The following is a 15,521-nucleotide window of genomic DNA, read 5'->3' on the forward strand; positions in this document are numbered from 1 at the left end:
TCGCTATCGTACCTGCTTCCACCACCTCCCCCGGCAGCAAGTTCCAGGCACTCACCACCCTCTGTGTAAAGAACTTGCCTCGCACATCCCCTCGAAACTTTGCCCCTCGCACCTTAAACCTATGTCCCCTAGTAACTGACTCTTCCACTGTTAAACACACGAGTATATCACCCAGGCATTGAGCACAGATGGATAACTCATCGGTATTAAACAGAGATTTAAAACACACAGCATTAAGCAGAGAAATGTATAACGAATGGGTAGGAAAGACAAAGATGAATAACCAATATGTTTTAAATACAAGAGATGGATAAGCAATGGATATTAAACACAGAGATGTGTATAATGAAAGGCTATTAAACGCAGTTGTATAACACAAGGTATTAAACAGAGATGCATAATATATGGGTATTAAACACAGAGATGTATAACAAACTGTATTAAACACAGAGATGCATAACAAACAGTATAAAGGGTAGGCGGTGGTGTCGTGGTATTATCACTGGACTAGTAACCCAGAGACCCAGGGTATTGCTCTGGGGACATGGGTTCGAATCCCACCACAGCAGAAGATGGAATTTGAATTTAATTAATAAATCTGGAATTAAAACCTAGTCTAATGATGGCCATGAAACCATTGTCGATTGTTGTAAAAACCCATCTGGTTCACTAATGTCCTTTAGGGAAGGAAATCTGCTGTCCTTACCTGGTCTGGCCGACATGTGACTCCAGACCCACAGCAATGTGGTTAACTCTTACATGCCCTCTGAAATGGCCTAGCAAGCCACTCAGTTGTACCTAACCGCGACGAAGTCAATAAAAAGGAATAAACCGGACAGACCACCCGGCATCGACCTAGGCACCGGAAACGACAACGGCAAAACCAGCCCTGTCGACCCTGCAAAGTCCTCCTTACTAACATCTGGGGGCTTGTGCTAAAGTTGGGAGAGCTGTCCCACAGACTAGTCAAGCAATAGCCTGACATAGTCATACTCACGGAATCATACCTTACAGACAATGTCCCAGACACTGCCATCACCATCCCCGTGTATGTCCTGTCCCACCGGCAGGACAGACCTACCAGAGGTGGCGGGACAGTGGTCTACAGTAGGGAGGGAGTTGCTCTGGGAGTCCTCAACATCAACTCCGGACCCCATGAAGTCTCATGGCATCAGGTCAAACATGGGCAAGGTAACCTCCTGCTGATTACCACCTACCGCCCTCCCTCAGCTGATGACTCAGTACACCTCCATGTTGAACACCACTTGGAGGAAGCACTGAGGGTGGCAAGGGCACAAAATGTACTCTGGGTGGGGGACTTCAATGTCCATCACCAAGAGTGGCTCGGTAGCACCACGACTGACCGAGCTGGCCGAGTCCTAAAGTACATAGCTGCTAGACTGGGTCTGCGGCAGGTGCTGAGGGAACCAACACGAGGGAAAAACATACTTGACCTTGTCCTCACCAATCTGCCTGCCGCAGATGCTTCTGTCCATGACAGTATTGGTAGGAGTGACCACCGCACAGTCCTTGTGGAGACGAAGTCCCTCCTTCACATTGAGGATACCGTCCATCGTGTTGTGTGGCACTATCGCCGTGCTAAATGGGATAGATTTCGAACAGATCTAGCAATGCAGAACTGAGCATCCATGAGGTGCTGTGGGCCATCAGCAGCAGCAGAATTGTACTCAACTACAATCTGTAACATCATGGCCCAGCATATCCCCCACTCTACCATTACCATCAAGCCAGGAGACCAACCCTGGTTCAATGATGAGTGCAGGAGGGCATGCCAGGAGCAAGACCAGGCATACCTCAAAATGAGGTGTCAACCTGGTGAAGCTACAGCACAGGACTATCTGTGTGCCAAACTGCATAAGCAGCATATGATAGACAGAGCTAAGCGATCCCATAACCACCGGATCAAATCTAAGCTCTGCAGTCCTGCCACATCCAGCCGTGAATGGTGGTGGACAATTAAACAACTAACTGGAGGAGGTGGCTCCACAAATATCCCCATCCTCAATGATGGGGGAGCCCAGCACATCAGTGTGAAAGATAAGGCTGAAGCATTTGCAACAATCTTCAGCCAGAGGTGCCGAGTTGATGATCCATCTCAGCCTCCTCCTGAAGTCCCCAGCATTACAGATGCCAGACTTCAGCCAATTTGATTCACTCCGCGTGATATCAAAAAATGACTGAAGACACTGGATACTGCAAAAGCTATGGGCCCTGACAATATTCCGGCAATAGTACTGAAGACCTGAGCTCCAGAACTTGCTGCGCCCCTAGCCAAGCTGTTCCAGTTCAGCTACAACACTGGCATCTACCCTGCAATGTGGAAAATTGCTCAGGTATGTCCTGTACACAAAAAGCAGGACAAGACCAACCCGGCCAATTACCACCCCATCAGCCAACTCTCAATCATCAGTAAAGTGATGGAAGGTGTCATCAACAGTGTCATCAAGCAGCACTTGCTCAGCAATAACCTGCTCAGTGACGTTCAGTTTGGGTTCCGCCAGGGCCACTCAGCTCCTGACCTCATTACAGCCTTGGTTCAAACATGGACAAAAGAGCTGAACTCAAGAGGTGAGGTGAGAGTGACTGCCCTTGACAACAAGGCAGCATTTGACCGAGTATGGCATCAAGGAGCCCTAGCAAAACTGAGGTTAATGGGAATCAGGGGGAAAACCCTCCGCTGGCTGGAGTCATACCCAGCGTAAAGGAAGATGGTTATGGTTGTTGGAGGTCAATCATCTGAGCTCCAGGACATCACTGCAGGAGTTCCTCAGGGTAGTGTCCTCGGCACAACCATCTTCAGCTGCTTCATCAATGACCTTCCTTCAATCATAAGGTCAGAAGTGGGGATGTTCGTTGATGATTCCACAATGTTCAGCACCATTCGTGACCCCTCAGATACTGAAGCAGTCCATGTAGAAATGCAGCAAGACCTGGACAATATCCAGGCTTGGGTTGATAAGTGGCAAGTAACATTCGCGCCACACAAGTGCCAGGCAATGACCATCTCCAACAAGAGAGAATCTAACCATCTCCCCTTGACATTCAATGGCATTACCATCGCTGAATCCCTCACTATCAACATCCTAGGGGCTACCATTGACCAGAAACTGAACTGGAGTAGCCACATAAATACTGTGGCTATAAGAGCAGGTCAGAGGCTAGGAATCCTGAGGGCGGCACAGTGGCGCAGTGGTTAGCACCGCAGCCTCACAGCTCCAGCGACCCGGGTTCAATTCCGGGTACTGCCTGTGTGGAGTTTGCAAGTTCTCCCTGTGTCTGCGTGGGTTTTCTCCCACAGCCAAAAGATTTGCAGGTTGGTAGGTAAATTGGCCATTATAAATTGCCCCTAGTATAGGTAGGTGGTAGGGAAATATAGCGACAGGTGGGGATGTGGTAGGAATATGGGATTAGTGTAGGATTAGTATAAATGGGTGGTTGATGGTCGGCATAGACTCAGTGGGCCGAAGGGCCTGTTTCAGTGCTGTATCTCCAAACTAAAAAAAACCTCCTGACTCCCCAAAGCCTGTCCACCATCTACAAGGCACAAGTCAGGAGTGTGATGGAATACTCTCCATTTGCCTGGATGGGTGCAGCTCCAACAACACTCAAGAAGCTCGACACCATCCAGGACAAAGCAGCCCGTTTGATTGGCACCCCATCCACAAACATTCACTCCCTCCACCACCGACGCACAGTGGCAGCAATGTGTACCATCTACAAGATGCACTGCAGCAATGCACCAAGGCTCCTTAAACAGCACCTCCCAAACTCGCGACCTCTACCACCTAGAAGGACAAGGGCAGCAAATGCATGGGACCACCGCCACCTGCAAGTTCCCCTCCAAGTCACACACCATCCTGACTTGGAACTATATCGCCATTCCTTCACTGTCGCTGGGTCAAAATCCTGGAACTCCCTTCCTAACAGCACTGTGGGTGTACCTACCCCAAATGGACTACAGCTCACCACCACCTTCTCAAGAGCAATTAGGGATGGGCAATAAATGCTGGCCTGGCCAGTGACGCCCACATCCCATGAATGAATTAAAAAAAACAGAGATGTATAACAAACAGTATTAAACACAGAGATGTGACACACTGTATTAAACACAGAGATGTGACACACTGTATTAAACACAGAGATGTATAACAAACAGTATTAAACACAGAGATGTATAACAAACAGTATTAAACACAGAGATGTGACACACAGTATTAAACACAGAGATGTGTGACACAGTATTGAACACAGAGATGTATAACAAACAGTATTAAACACAGAGATGTGTAACAGATTGGAATTCCACAGAGAGATATATAACATCCAAGCACTAAACACTGAGAATTATAACACAGGGGCATTAAACACAGACAGACTTATACCACACGGGTATTAAACACTTCAGGGATGTATAACCCACAAGTATTGTTACATTCCCTGTAGCCTGGTTAGTTCAAAGATTTTTCCTCTGATCGTGTTAGCTATCGAGAACAATTAAGAAGGGAAAGTCAATCAGCCCAATGAGGACTGTGTCTTTTTCAAAGATGAATCTCATGGAGCTTCCTTCTCACCACAGTTCCCTAATTAAGTTCATAATAATTGTCCCCAAAGGCCAATTAAACTCCCCACCCCTACAGTGATATTCAAATACCACATCCTGAGATCTCAATCCAACAGTTAACACCTGTCAGTCTGTGAGGTTTCCCCAGGCTGAGACACAGAGAGATCTGGATTATGCTTACCCGATGAGATTCCTTTTGCAGATGAAGCAGTAGCCATTGAAGAAAGGAGAGAAGAGAAGAGTGTAATGTTAGTCGGGCCATTGTACTTTGAGCCAGGGAAGCATCGACAGAGAGCTATCAGCACACAAACAGAGACAAGTAGCAGTGTGGGAAACCAGTTTGTGCGACTGAACTCTGAATAGAGTTACCAATGCTGGCAGGACCTTTCCCTGGAGGTAACATGACATGAACTATGCCCTTCAACTGCCCCACCGCCAAACGTCACCCACTGGTCAGATGACACATCCAGTCTTACAGCCTTCCTGCAAGTGAACAGACTCTTTATTATCCGATTCTATGAGTTTTGACCCTTAACCAAACAGCCTTTTTTCACAACTTCAAAATTTTTACAACAAATCAACAAAAATATTAGAGAGAATTTTTTTCAATGCATCTTGTTGTACCTGCACTGGGAGTGTTTGATGGGGACAGTATAAAGGGAGATTTACTCTCTATCAAACCTATGCTGCACCTGTCCTGGGAGTGTTTGATGCCATAGGGTAGAGCAGGGTTGTCTAACATGCAGCCTGTGGGCTAGGATCCAGCCCGCCAAATGTTTCCATATGGCCTGCAGGTGTAAACCGTACCCAGGGCCGTTCCTCATCCTCGCCAGGGCTCCATGAACTGGAGATGAAAAATTTCCCTTTTTCTTCTTGCAGAGCGACCTTTTAAAAAAATCGCGCTGTCAGTTTCACAGCTGACAGCTGCTGAAGCAGGATCACACTTCCCAACATCGGACAGATTCGGGGTTTCTGACTTTTTTTAAAAGCCCGCCGGAAAACCCCGAATCTGACCGATGTTGGAAAGCGGGATCCTGTTTCAGCAGCTGTCAGCTGTGAAACTGACAGTGTAATGTTTTTAAACAAACTGATCAACCACAAAGCTGTTGTGCTGAGCGCTGCCGCTCAGTGCAACTGTCAGAGAGAAGGGAGAAAGAGAGAGAGAGAAAGGGAGAAACAGAGAGAGAGAGAGGGGAGCAGAAAGAGAGAGGGGGACAGAAGGAGAGAGGGCGAAACAAAGAGAGAAGGGGGAGCAGAGAGAGAGAGAGCACTCCTGATGGATGGACATCTATCCAGAATACTCTGCATGGCTCCATCAAGTGTGCTGATAGAGACTGATTATTTATGCAAGCGAAAACAAAGCCAGGTATATCACTAAATCAGTTTTCAATACAGTGACGATAACGTAATTCAATAAATTAGTCTTCTCATTGAAAGCTTCTTCACAAAAATGCACATTTGTTGTTGTTTTTATTCGTAAGATTACATTTTTAATGCCTTTATCTTTTGAAATTTGCTCATTGGCACCCCCCCAGGCCAAGCAAAAATCGCAATACGGCCCTCCGCCCCAAAAATCCCTGGTGTAGAGGGAGCTTTACTCTGTATTTAACCCATGCTGTACCTGTCCTGGGGAGTGTTTGTTGGGGGGACAGTGCAGAGGGAGCTTTACTCTGTATCTAACCCCCGTGCTGTACCTATCCTGGGGAGTGTTTGATGGGGGGACAGTGCAGAGGGAGCTTTACTCTGTATTTAACCCATGCTGTACCTGTCCTGGGGAGTGTTTGTTGGGGGGGACAGTGCAGAGGGAGCTTTACTCTGTATCTAACCCCCGTGCTGTACCTGTCCTGGGGAGTGTTTGATGGGGACAGTGTAGAGGGAGCTTTACTCTGTATCTAACCCCCGTGCTGTACCTGTCCTGGGGAGTGTTTGATGGGGACAGTGTAGAGGGAGCTTTACACTGTATCTAACCCCGTTTTTCTTTGTACCTGTCCTGGGAATGTTTGATTGGGACAGTGTAGAGGGAGCATTACTGTGTATCTAACCCCTCCTTTTTTAAATATTTTTTGTCAAGGAGGCCTTTATTCCTCAGGCCCCCTTTATATGCATATTTTTAAAATAACCTGATTAAAAACAGATAAATAAACAAAAAACTCAAATTAAAATGCCATTCTCGGCATCGATGATGCACTCCAGCCACTACGGTACCCACCGGTCACGGAAGGTCTCAAGCGTACCGGCAGACACCGCATGCTCCTTTTCCAGGTACATCCGGGCGCGAATGTAACCACGGAAGAGGGGCAGGCAATCAGGGAGGACGGACCCCCTCCCCGTCGGCCCACAGCCTGGACCTGTGAATTGCCACCTTGGCCAGGCCCAGGAGCAGACCAATGAGGAGATCCTCCTCCCGGCCCACACCCCTCCGCATCGGGTGCCAAACGATCAGGAGCATGGGACTGAAGTGCAGCCAGAACTTGAGGAGCAGCCCCTCCAAATACTCAAAGAGGGGATGCAACCTCGCACACTCCATATATTCGTGACACACGGGCTCGTCCAGGCCTCAGAAATTACAGGCGGCCTGGGAGTCCGTAAACCTGCTTAAAAGTCTATTGCACGGGACTCCCCCCCAAGTCCCCGATGTAAAGGGGGAAGGTTCCCGCGTAGAGAGACCTCCATCGGGATTACCCCTCGCCGTCAGATGGCAACGCAGACCGCCAGGGCGTGTCCGGCCGGCTGACAAGGGCAAGGGAGTGGAGAGTGTGCAGGAGCAGCCCGGACAGGAAACCCCTCCACACCGATTGGAATGGCACAGAGGGCATTACCGAGAGGCAGCTCGGGTTGTGCGGGACCGGCTCCTGCGGAGGGTTTCGGGGCCTGGGTCCAATGAGCAGTTCCAGCTGAGCGGGAGTCAGCTCGGCCGGGAGCGCTCCCCTCTCCCAAGCTCCCTCGTCATCCGCAGTGAGGGGCGTCCCGGGGGTGTTGGCTACTCCTCCGCCTGCCGGTCCGTCCCCGGAGTCAGCCGCCCGGACAGCCGAGGTGCTCTCCTCCGCCAACGGGAGAGGGCCCTGACTGGAGGTGACCATGTTCCAGGCTCGGAATAGATCCCGGTAAAGGACAGACAACACCCTCAGAGAGGCACGGCTAACGGACTCCGCCGGGAGCTGCGTGTTGTCTTGAAGGCAGTGACACTGGCGGAAAAAATACATCGCCAGCGCACACCATCTGGGAGGACGCTCGACGTACAGGTATCTCTTCAGGGTCTGAAAGCGGAGAGTCGCAGCCTGAGTGTGGATGCACACCAGCGACTGACCGCCCTCCTCAATCGGGAGACTCAGGACCGCGGCAGAGACCCAGTGTTTCCTCTTGCCCCAGGAGAAATCGACGAGTTTCTTCTGGATCTTGGTGGCGAATGCGGGGGTTGGGGCCAAAGTGACCAACCGGTACCACAACATCGAAGCCACCTGCTGGTTTATGACCAGTGCTCAGCCCCTGTAGGAAAGCACTCGGAGCAGTCCTGTCCAGCGCCCCAGCCGAGTGGTAACTTTTGCCTCCCAATTCCAGCCAGTTTGCTGGCCAGGCTTCCTCAGCGGTGGACTCCCAGATAGAAGAGGTGTGTGGTGCTCCACGCAAAAGGTGGCAACTCCTCGAGCAGGGAGTCCGCCCGCCACTGACCCACCAGGAGACCGGAACATTTCTCCCAATTGATCCTCGCGGAGGATGCGGCAGAAAAGGACTGCTGGCAGTCGCGCATCCTCCGCAAGTCAATGGGATCTGTGACCGTGAGGAGCACGTCGTCGGCGTAAGCCGAGAGGGCGACCCGCATGGCCGGCTCACGCAGAGCCAATCCCGTCAACCTCCTGCGAAGCAGGCACAGGAAGGGCTCCACACAGATGGTGTACAATTGGCCGGACATGGAGCATCCCTGACACACACCTCTCCCAAAGCGAAGGGGCGCCGTCAAGGACCCGTTAACTTTGACTAGACACTCTGCGGCGGCGTATAAAAGTCGGACCCGGTCCATGAAATGCGGCCCGAGTCCGAAAGCGCGCAGAGTCCCGAAAAGGTAATCGTGATCCACCCTGTCGAACGCCTTCTCCTGATCGAGGGAAAGGCGACCGACAGACCAGTCCTCTGGGAAAGATGGATCAGGTCCCGGACCAGGTGGATGTTGTCCTGGATGGACCGGCCCGGGACCGTGTAGGACTGGTCGGGGTGGATCAGGTGGGCCAGCATGGAGCCCAGGCGGGTAGACATAGCCCGGGCAAAGATCTTATAATCTGTGCTGAGGAGGGAGACCGGACGTCAGATTTTAAGCAGGCGGAGATCACCCCTCTTTGGAGCAGGACGATGACCGCCCTGCGCCACGAGAGGGGCATCTCCCCGGTCGCCAGGCTTTCTCTCAGGACCCGCGCGTAATTGTCCCCCAGGACATCCCAGAACGCCCTGAGGAACTCCACGATCAGCCCGTCCAGCCCCGGGGATTTGCCCCTCGAGAGCTGGTGGAGGGCGCCGGTCAGGTCCGCCAACGTGAGCGGAGCCTCCAATCGTTCGGCGTCCTCCAGGCTGACCTGCGGCAAGTCCTCCCACAAAACTCTGCGCATGTCCTCGCTGGACGGATCCGGAGACAACAAAGCACTGTAATAAGTATGGACCAGGAGGCCCATTCCCTCCGGATCCGTGATGGAGGATCTGTCGTTGGCCAGCAGCTCAACGAGGCATGACCGAGGTGGGACTCCAAGTCGAGCACCTCCCTCTCTAGGCGCCCGATCTCGGCTTCCCACCTCTTGGTCCACGCCTATGCGTACTCCTGACGGAAGACGCGGATGTGAGTCTTGCCCACATGCCACCATAGCCTCAGAGGGGAAGCCCCCCTGCTTCCTTCTCCAGTTGGCCCAGCATCGACAGAACGAGTCCTGGAATCGCTCGTCCTCCAGCAGCCGGTTGTTAAAGTGTCAGTACGCAGACCCTGCCCGCGTGCGGAGCGGAGTGAGCTCCGCCCACACCAGGCGGTGGTCTGAGCACGGCACCAGCGCATTGAGGCCACCGAGACGCGGGAGACGTACAACTGCGAAAAATAGAGGCGGTTGATTCGGGACCCTCCTCCTCCAGACCTCCACGTGAAGGTGCTGGAGTTGGGATGGTGATTCCGCCAGATGTCCACCAAGTTGAGGGAGCTGATCAGTCCCCTCAACTTCCCCACCGACGCTTGGCTGCGCTGGGGACCGGAGCGATCCCCCACCTCGAGGGTGCAGTTAAAATCCCCCCCGAGGATGATGCACTCGCCGCTATCGATGGAGCTCAAGAGAGTGGAGACTTCTTCAAAGATGCGCGCTTGCAACGCGCCGGGCCTGGGCGCGTACACGTTCACAAAGTGGAGCGGCACACTACCCAGGCGAACGGCGAGGTGGAGCAAGCGACACGGCACTAGCTCCTTGATTCCCAAGATCTCCAGCTGAAAAGTCACGGCCAACAAGATAGCCACCCCACAAGAAATAGGGGTGAGGTGACTCATGTAGACCCCACCCTGCCACTCCAGGAGCCAGGTGGCTTCGTCTCCCGGAACGGTGTGGGTTTCCTGCAGAAAGCTCACCGCGTATCTCCCTTCCCTGAGGACTGAGAGATTGTGAAATCTGCGGTGAGACTCCCTGCTGCCGTTGATGTTGAGGCTGGCTATGGTTATCTTCATGTCAAAGGTACTTAAAACCCGTCACCAACACTTCACTGTGAAGAGGGAGTGGAATGCACCTGGCCTTCCACTCCCCCAGCAACCCATTGAGGCACGCATTAAATCGTGCCTCTCAACCTGTTTCACGCCCACGCCCTTGCCCGCTTTCTTGAGGGCAGCACGGACAGACTGGATGATCAGCGGCAGATTCAACCAATGGCTGAGGGCCAGCTGAAGTTTATTGTGGCACCCCTGCAAGCCGCGAGGAAATCCCGGAGTTCTGCCGTGGGGATGAGAGGAGACTCTGTGGGAGGCAGAAAGAACTCCACCACCTCACTGGCGATGGAATCAAGGTCGTCCTCCATGCCCCACACCAAGTCCCCATCCTCCTCCGGCTCGTCACTGCCAGCGGCCGACACATCCACCACACACCAGACGCGCCAGCTGGTCCCACCTCCGTCACGATCCCACCCCCAGGATCAATGGCAGAGGAGTCCTCTCTGGGTTCTGGAATGGAACTGGAGCCTGTGGGCGCCAGCGGTTAAGGGCCCCCCTCCACCTCTGTTCCCAGGCCAATGAGTGGTCCAGGGGAGATGGAAGTGCCCGACTCCGCAAATCCAGCTGGAGCCGGATCAGAGGTGGAGCGAGGGGGCCATCTCCCATCCCATCACTGTCCACAGGACAAGCAGATAGGGAATTACACAGATTGGCCTCTGGGTCGGGTACATGCCGGGCAGGAGCATCAGGCTGTTGGGAGGGCTGCTCCTCACAGGTCTTGCCCTCACCCAGGACACTCGACCCATTGGCCAAAGGAATGATTTTGCCCATGGTGTCCACAGAGTCCCCTACCAAGGGTGGGTGCCCCACCTTAGGAGTTGACAAGATCACAGGGGCATCTCCCCCACCTCCATTCCAAGGTGTGGATGGTTCCCACCCAGGGCTTGAGGCCCTGATCGTGCTGGTGGCAAGGACAGCCTGAGGACCCACGCCAGGAGATGGACCCCGTGGTTCACGGCCTTCTACAGAGGAGGGACGTCTCCTCCTCTTATTTCAAGAGGGCCGCGGAGGCTCAGAGACCTCCATGTCATCAGGGGCCGCTGCCTCCGCCCCCACCTTTTGCCTGGTCACCCTGGGACTGAGCGCAGCCCTGGGGCAGGTGGATGCCCTGGGAGTGGGCCTTGGGCTGAGCTCAGGCTAAGGGTGTGCCACGGTGTCCAGGGGACGTGATATCGATGCTTATTTTTCCTCCGCGTCTTCCTTCCACTTGGACAGGCAACCCCCTCCCCGCTGGAGTCCATGAAAACCACAGCCTCTGGCACCGACTGAACCATATCTGGTGGAGGTGTAGGGGGGGCGGGGTGGGAGGATGCCACCCTGGGCTGCCGATGTGGAGTGTGCAGAAGGGAGGTTGGGGCAGTTCTTATGAACATGCCCCACACCCAAGCAGACATGGCACCGTGCCCTGTCCAAGGTCCAGAAGACGCGGTAGGCCGTCCCCTGGAACTCTACATTGAAATGGCCCTCTATGACCTCCTCCCGTGCCAGCTGCATGGATCGCTGGCGGCGGAAGGAGTACACTTGCCAGAGGCTGTTCTCCCAAAGACCAAGTGGGACTGGAGTGAGCCCTGTCTTTACTTCCCCCAAGATGATGCAGGTGGGGAAGGAGGAGCTCACCAGGAATGAAGGGCAGGATATTTGACAAAATGATTCATTGCACAGTGGCCTCCAGGAGGTCCACTGGCAGAAGGGTCCCGCCCACGGTGAGCCCCTTGTTCAGGGCCAGGAACACCGCCCGCTCGGTCTTCAGGAATAACATCGCCTTCCCGTACATTTTAGAGGCAGCAACAATGGCCGAAGGGCCGACAACCTCGACCATTGCCTTTACGCACACCTCTATCGTCATGTTCGGATGGACGTAGCTCTTGACCCCATGCTTACATGTTATTAGTGCAAACGGTGATGGGGCAACAGGTGCAGCTGCAGCAGCCGCGGCAGCATGTGTACGGGAAGGCCCCGCCACCGGCGAAGGAGGGCTTGCCATGGGGTCTAAGAGCCACGTCCACCCCTAAGAAACAAAGCAAATTTACACAATTGAAACAAAAAATAACAAATTTTAAACAAAGTGGTGTGGGAGTAAAGGAGGATAGGGATAGGAAGGTAAAGGAAAAAGAGAGGATAGGTGACTGAGTGAAGGAAGGGAGAGAAAGGCTGAAACGGATGTTTGTTCCAACTGCCAGTTGGAGCACCTTTAAAACAATTAGGCCAAAACAAATTGTTGTCTTCCAGTTGGGGGAGGCTTCTTTGCCCAGGACGGCTAGAGCCGCCCGGTACTCTCCTCTATTGATTTTCACAAAAGGTCTTCACCCGGGCAACTCCAGCTGTCCCGAGCAGGCAGTTGGGGTGGGGAGGGAGCTCCCTGTGTGCAAGCACCAAAACAAATACAGGGTCCCGCTAACGGATTTTGCAGCCCCACCCGAGTCTTCCGGCCTTTTCTCCCTCCCCCAAACAGTTCAAACTTAGAGTCTTTCAGGTGCTCTGCCACCCACCTCTCCAAAACAATTGCAGCCTTTCTTGATGGTTTCAATCCACTTTGCAGTCACCTCTCTCCAGTTACTGCAGTCACCTCTCTCCAGTTACTGTAGTCACCTCTCTCCAGTTACTGCAGTCACCTCTCTCCAGTTACTGCAGTCACCTCTCTCCAGTTACTGCAGTCTCCTCTCTCCAGTTACTGTAGTAACCTCTCTTACTCTGTAATCTCCTCTCTCCAGTTACTGTATTCACCTCTCTCGTTACTGTAGTCACCTCTCTTACTCTGCAATCTCCTCTCTCCAGTTACTGTAGTCACCTCTCTTACTCTGCTATCTCCTCTCTCCAGTTACTGCATTCACCTCTCTCCAGTTACTGTAGTCACCTCTCTTACTCTGCTATCTCCTCTCTCCAGTTACTGCATTCACCTCTCTGCAGTTACTGTAGTCACCTCTCTTACTCTGCTATCTCCTCTCTCCAGTTACTGCATTCACCTCTCTGCAGTTACTGTAGTCACCTCTCTTACTCTGCAATCGCCTCTATCCAGTTACTGCAGTCTCCTCTCTCCAGTTACTGCAGTCTTCTCTCTCCAGTTACTGCAGTCTCCTCTCTCCAGTTACTGCAGTCTTCTCTCTCCAGTTACTGTAGTCACCTCTCTTACTCTGTAATCTCCTCTCTCCAGTTACTGCATTCACCTCCCTCCAGTTACTGTAGTCACCTCTCTTACTCTGTAATCTCCTCTCTCCAGTTACTGCATTCACCTCCCTCCAGTTACTGTAGTCACCTCTCTTACTCTGCAATCTCCTCCCTCCAGTTACTGTAGTCACCTCTCTTACTCTGTAATCGCCTCTCTCCAGTTACTGTATTCACCTCTCTCCAGTTACTGTAGTCACCTCTCTTACTCTGTAATCTCCTCTCTCCAGTTACTGCATTCACCTCCCTCCAGTTACTGTAGTCACCTCTCTTACTCTGCAATCCCCTCTCTCCAGTTACTGCATTCACCTCTCTCCAGTTACTGCAGTCACCTCTCTTACTCTGTAATCTCCTCTCTCCAGTTACTGCAGTCACCTCTCTCCAGTTACTGTAGTCAACTCTCTTACTCTGCTATCTCCTCTCTCCAGTTACTGCATTCACCTCTCTCCAGTTACTGTAGTCACCTCTCTTAGTCTGCTATCTCCTCTCTCCAGTTACTGCATTCACCTCTCTCCAGTTACTGTAGTCACCTCTCTTACTCTGTAATCTCCTCTCTCCAGTTACTGCATTCACCTCTCTCCAGTTACTGTAGTCACCTCTCTTACTCTGCTATCTCCTCTCTCCAGTTACTGCATTCACCTCTCTCCAGTTACTGTAGTCACCTCTCTTACTCTGCAATCGCCTCAATCCAGTTACTGCAGTCTCCTCTCTCCAGTTACTGCAGTCTCCTCTCTCCAGTTACTGCAGTCTTCTCTCTCCAGTTACTGTAGTCACCTCTCTTACTCTGTAATCTCCTCTCTCCAGTTACTGCAGTCTCCTCTCTCCAGTTACTGCAGTCTCCTCTCTCCAGTTACTGCAGTCTTCTCTCTCCAGTTACTGTAGTCACCTCTCTCCAGTTACTGCAGTCTCCTCTTTCCACTCTGCAGTCTCCTCTCTCCTCTCTCCACTCTGAAGTCTCCTCTCTCCACTCTGCAGTCACCTCTCTCCAGTTACTGCAGTCTCCTCTCTCCAGTTACTGCAGTCTCCTCCCTCCAGTTACTGTACTCACCTCTCTTACTCTGCTATCTCCTCTCTCCAGTTACGGCAGTCACCTCTCTCCAGTTACTGTAGTCACCTCTCTTACTCTGCAATCTCCTCTCTCCAGTTACTGCATTCACCTCTCTCCAGTTACTGCAGTCTCCTCACTCCAGTTACTGCAGTCACCTCTCTCCAGTTACTGTATTCACCTCTCTCGTTACTGTAGTCACCTCTCTTACTCTGTAATCTCCTCTCTCCAATTACTGCATTCACCTCTCTCCAGTTACTGTATTCACCTCTCTCGTTACTGTAGTCACCTCTCTTACTCTGTAATCTCCTCTCTCCAATTACTGCAGTCACCTCTCTCCAGTTACTGTATTCACCTCTCTCGTTACTGTAGTCACCTCTCTTACTCTGTAATCTCTTCTCTCCAATTACTGCATTCACCTCTCTCCAGTTACTGTAGTCACCTCTCTCCAGTTACTGTAGTCACCTCACTTACTCTGTAATCTCCTCTCTCCAGTTACCGCAGTCACCTCCCTCCAGTTACTGTAGTCACCTCTCTTACTCTGCTATCTCCTCTCTCCAGTTACTGCAGTCTCCTCTCTCCAGTTACTGCAGTCTCCTCCCTCCAGTTACTGTAGTCACCTCTCTTACTCTGCTATCTCCTCTCTCCAGTTACTGCATTCACCTCTCTCCAGTTACTGTAGTCACCTCTCTTACTCTGCTATCTCCTCTCTCCAGTTACTGCAGTCACCTCTCTCCAGTTACTGCAGTCACCTCTCTTACTCTGCTATCTCCTCTCTCCAGTTACTGTAGTCACCTCACTTACTCTGTAATCTCCTCTCTCCAGTTACTGTATTCACCTCTCTCGTTACTGTAGTCACCTCTCTTACTCTGCAATCTCCTCTCTCCAGTTACTGCATTCACCTCTCTCCAGTTACTGCAGTCACCTCCCTCCAGTTACTGTAGTCACCTCTCTTACTCTGCAATCTCCTCTCTCCAGTTACTGCAGTCACCTCTCTCCAGTTACTGCAGTCA

General features: G+C 52.1%; 1 protein-coding gene across 1 annotated transcript in view; it reads right to left on the reverse strand.

The window, feature by feature from the left end:
* The window catches only part of LOC137373269 (probable voltage-dependent R-type calcium channel subunit alpha-1E), a 1,486,297-nt gene that overhangs the window by 224,834 nt on the left and 1,245,942 nt on the right, over positions 1 to 15,521 (reverse strand). Inside the window, exon 26 of the mRNA XM_068038118.1 lies at positions 4,764 to 4,775. Within this exon, the coding sequence (XP_067894219.1) occupies positions 4,764 to 4,775 (12 nt within the window). The remainder of the gene's footprint in view (positions 1 to 4,763; positions 4,776 to 15,521) is intronic.

The sequence above is a fragment of the Heterodontus francisci genome, chromosome 8 (genome assembly GCF_036365525.1).
Source record: "Heterodontus francisci isolate sHetFra1 chromosome 8, sHetFra1.hap1, whole genome shotgun sequence".
Taxonomy (NCBI): domain Eukaryota; kingdom Metazoa; phylum Chordata; class Chondrichthyes; order Heterodontiformes; family Heterodontidae; genus Heterodontus; species Heterodontus francisci.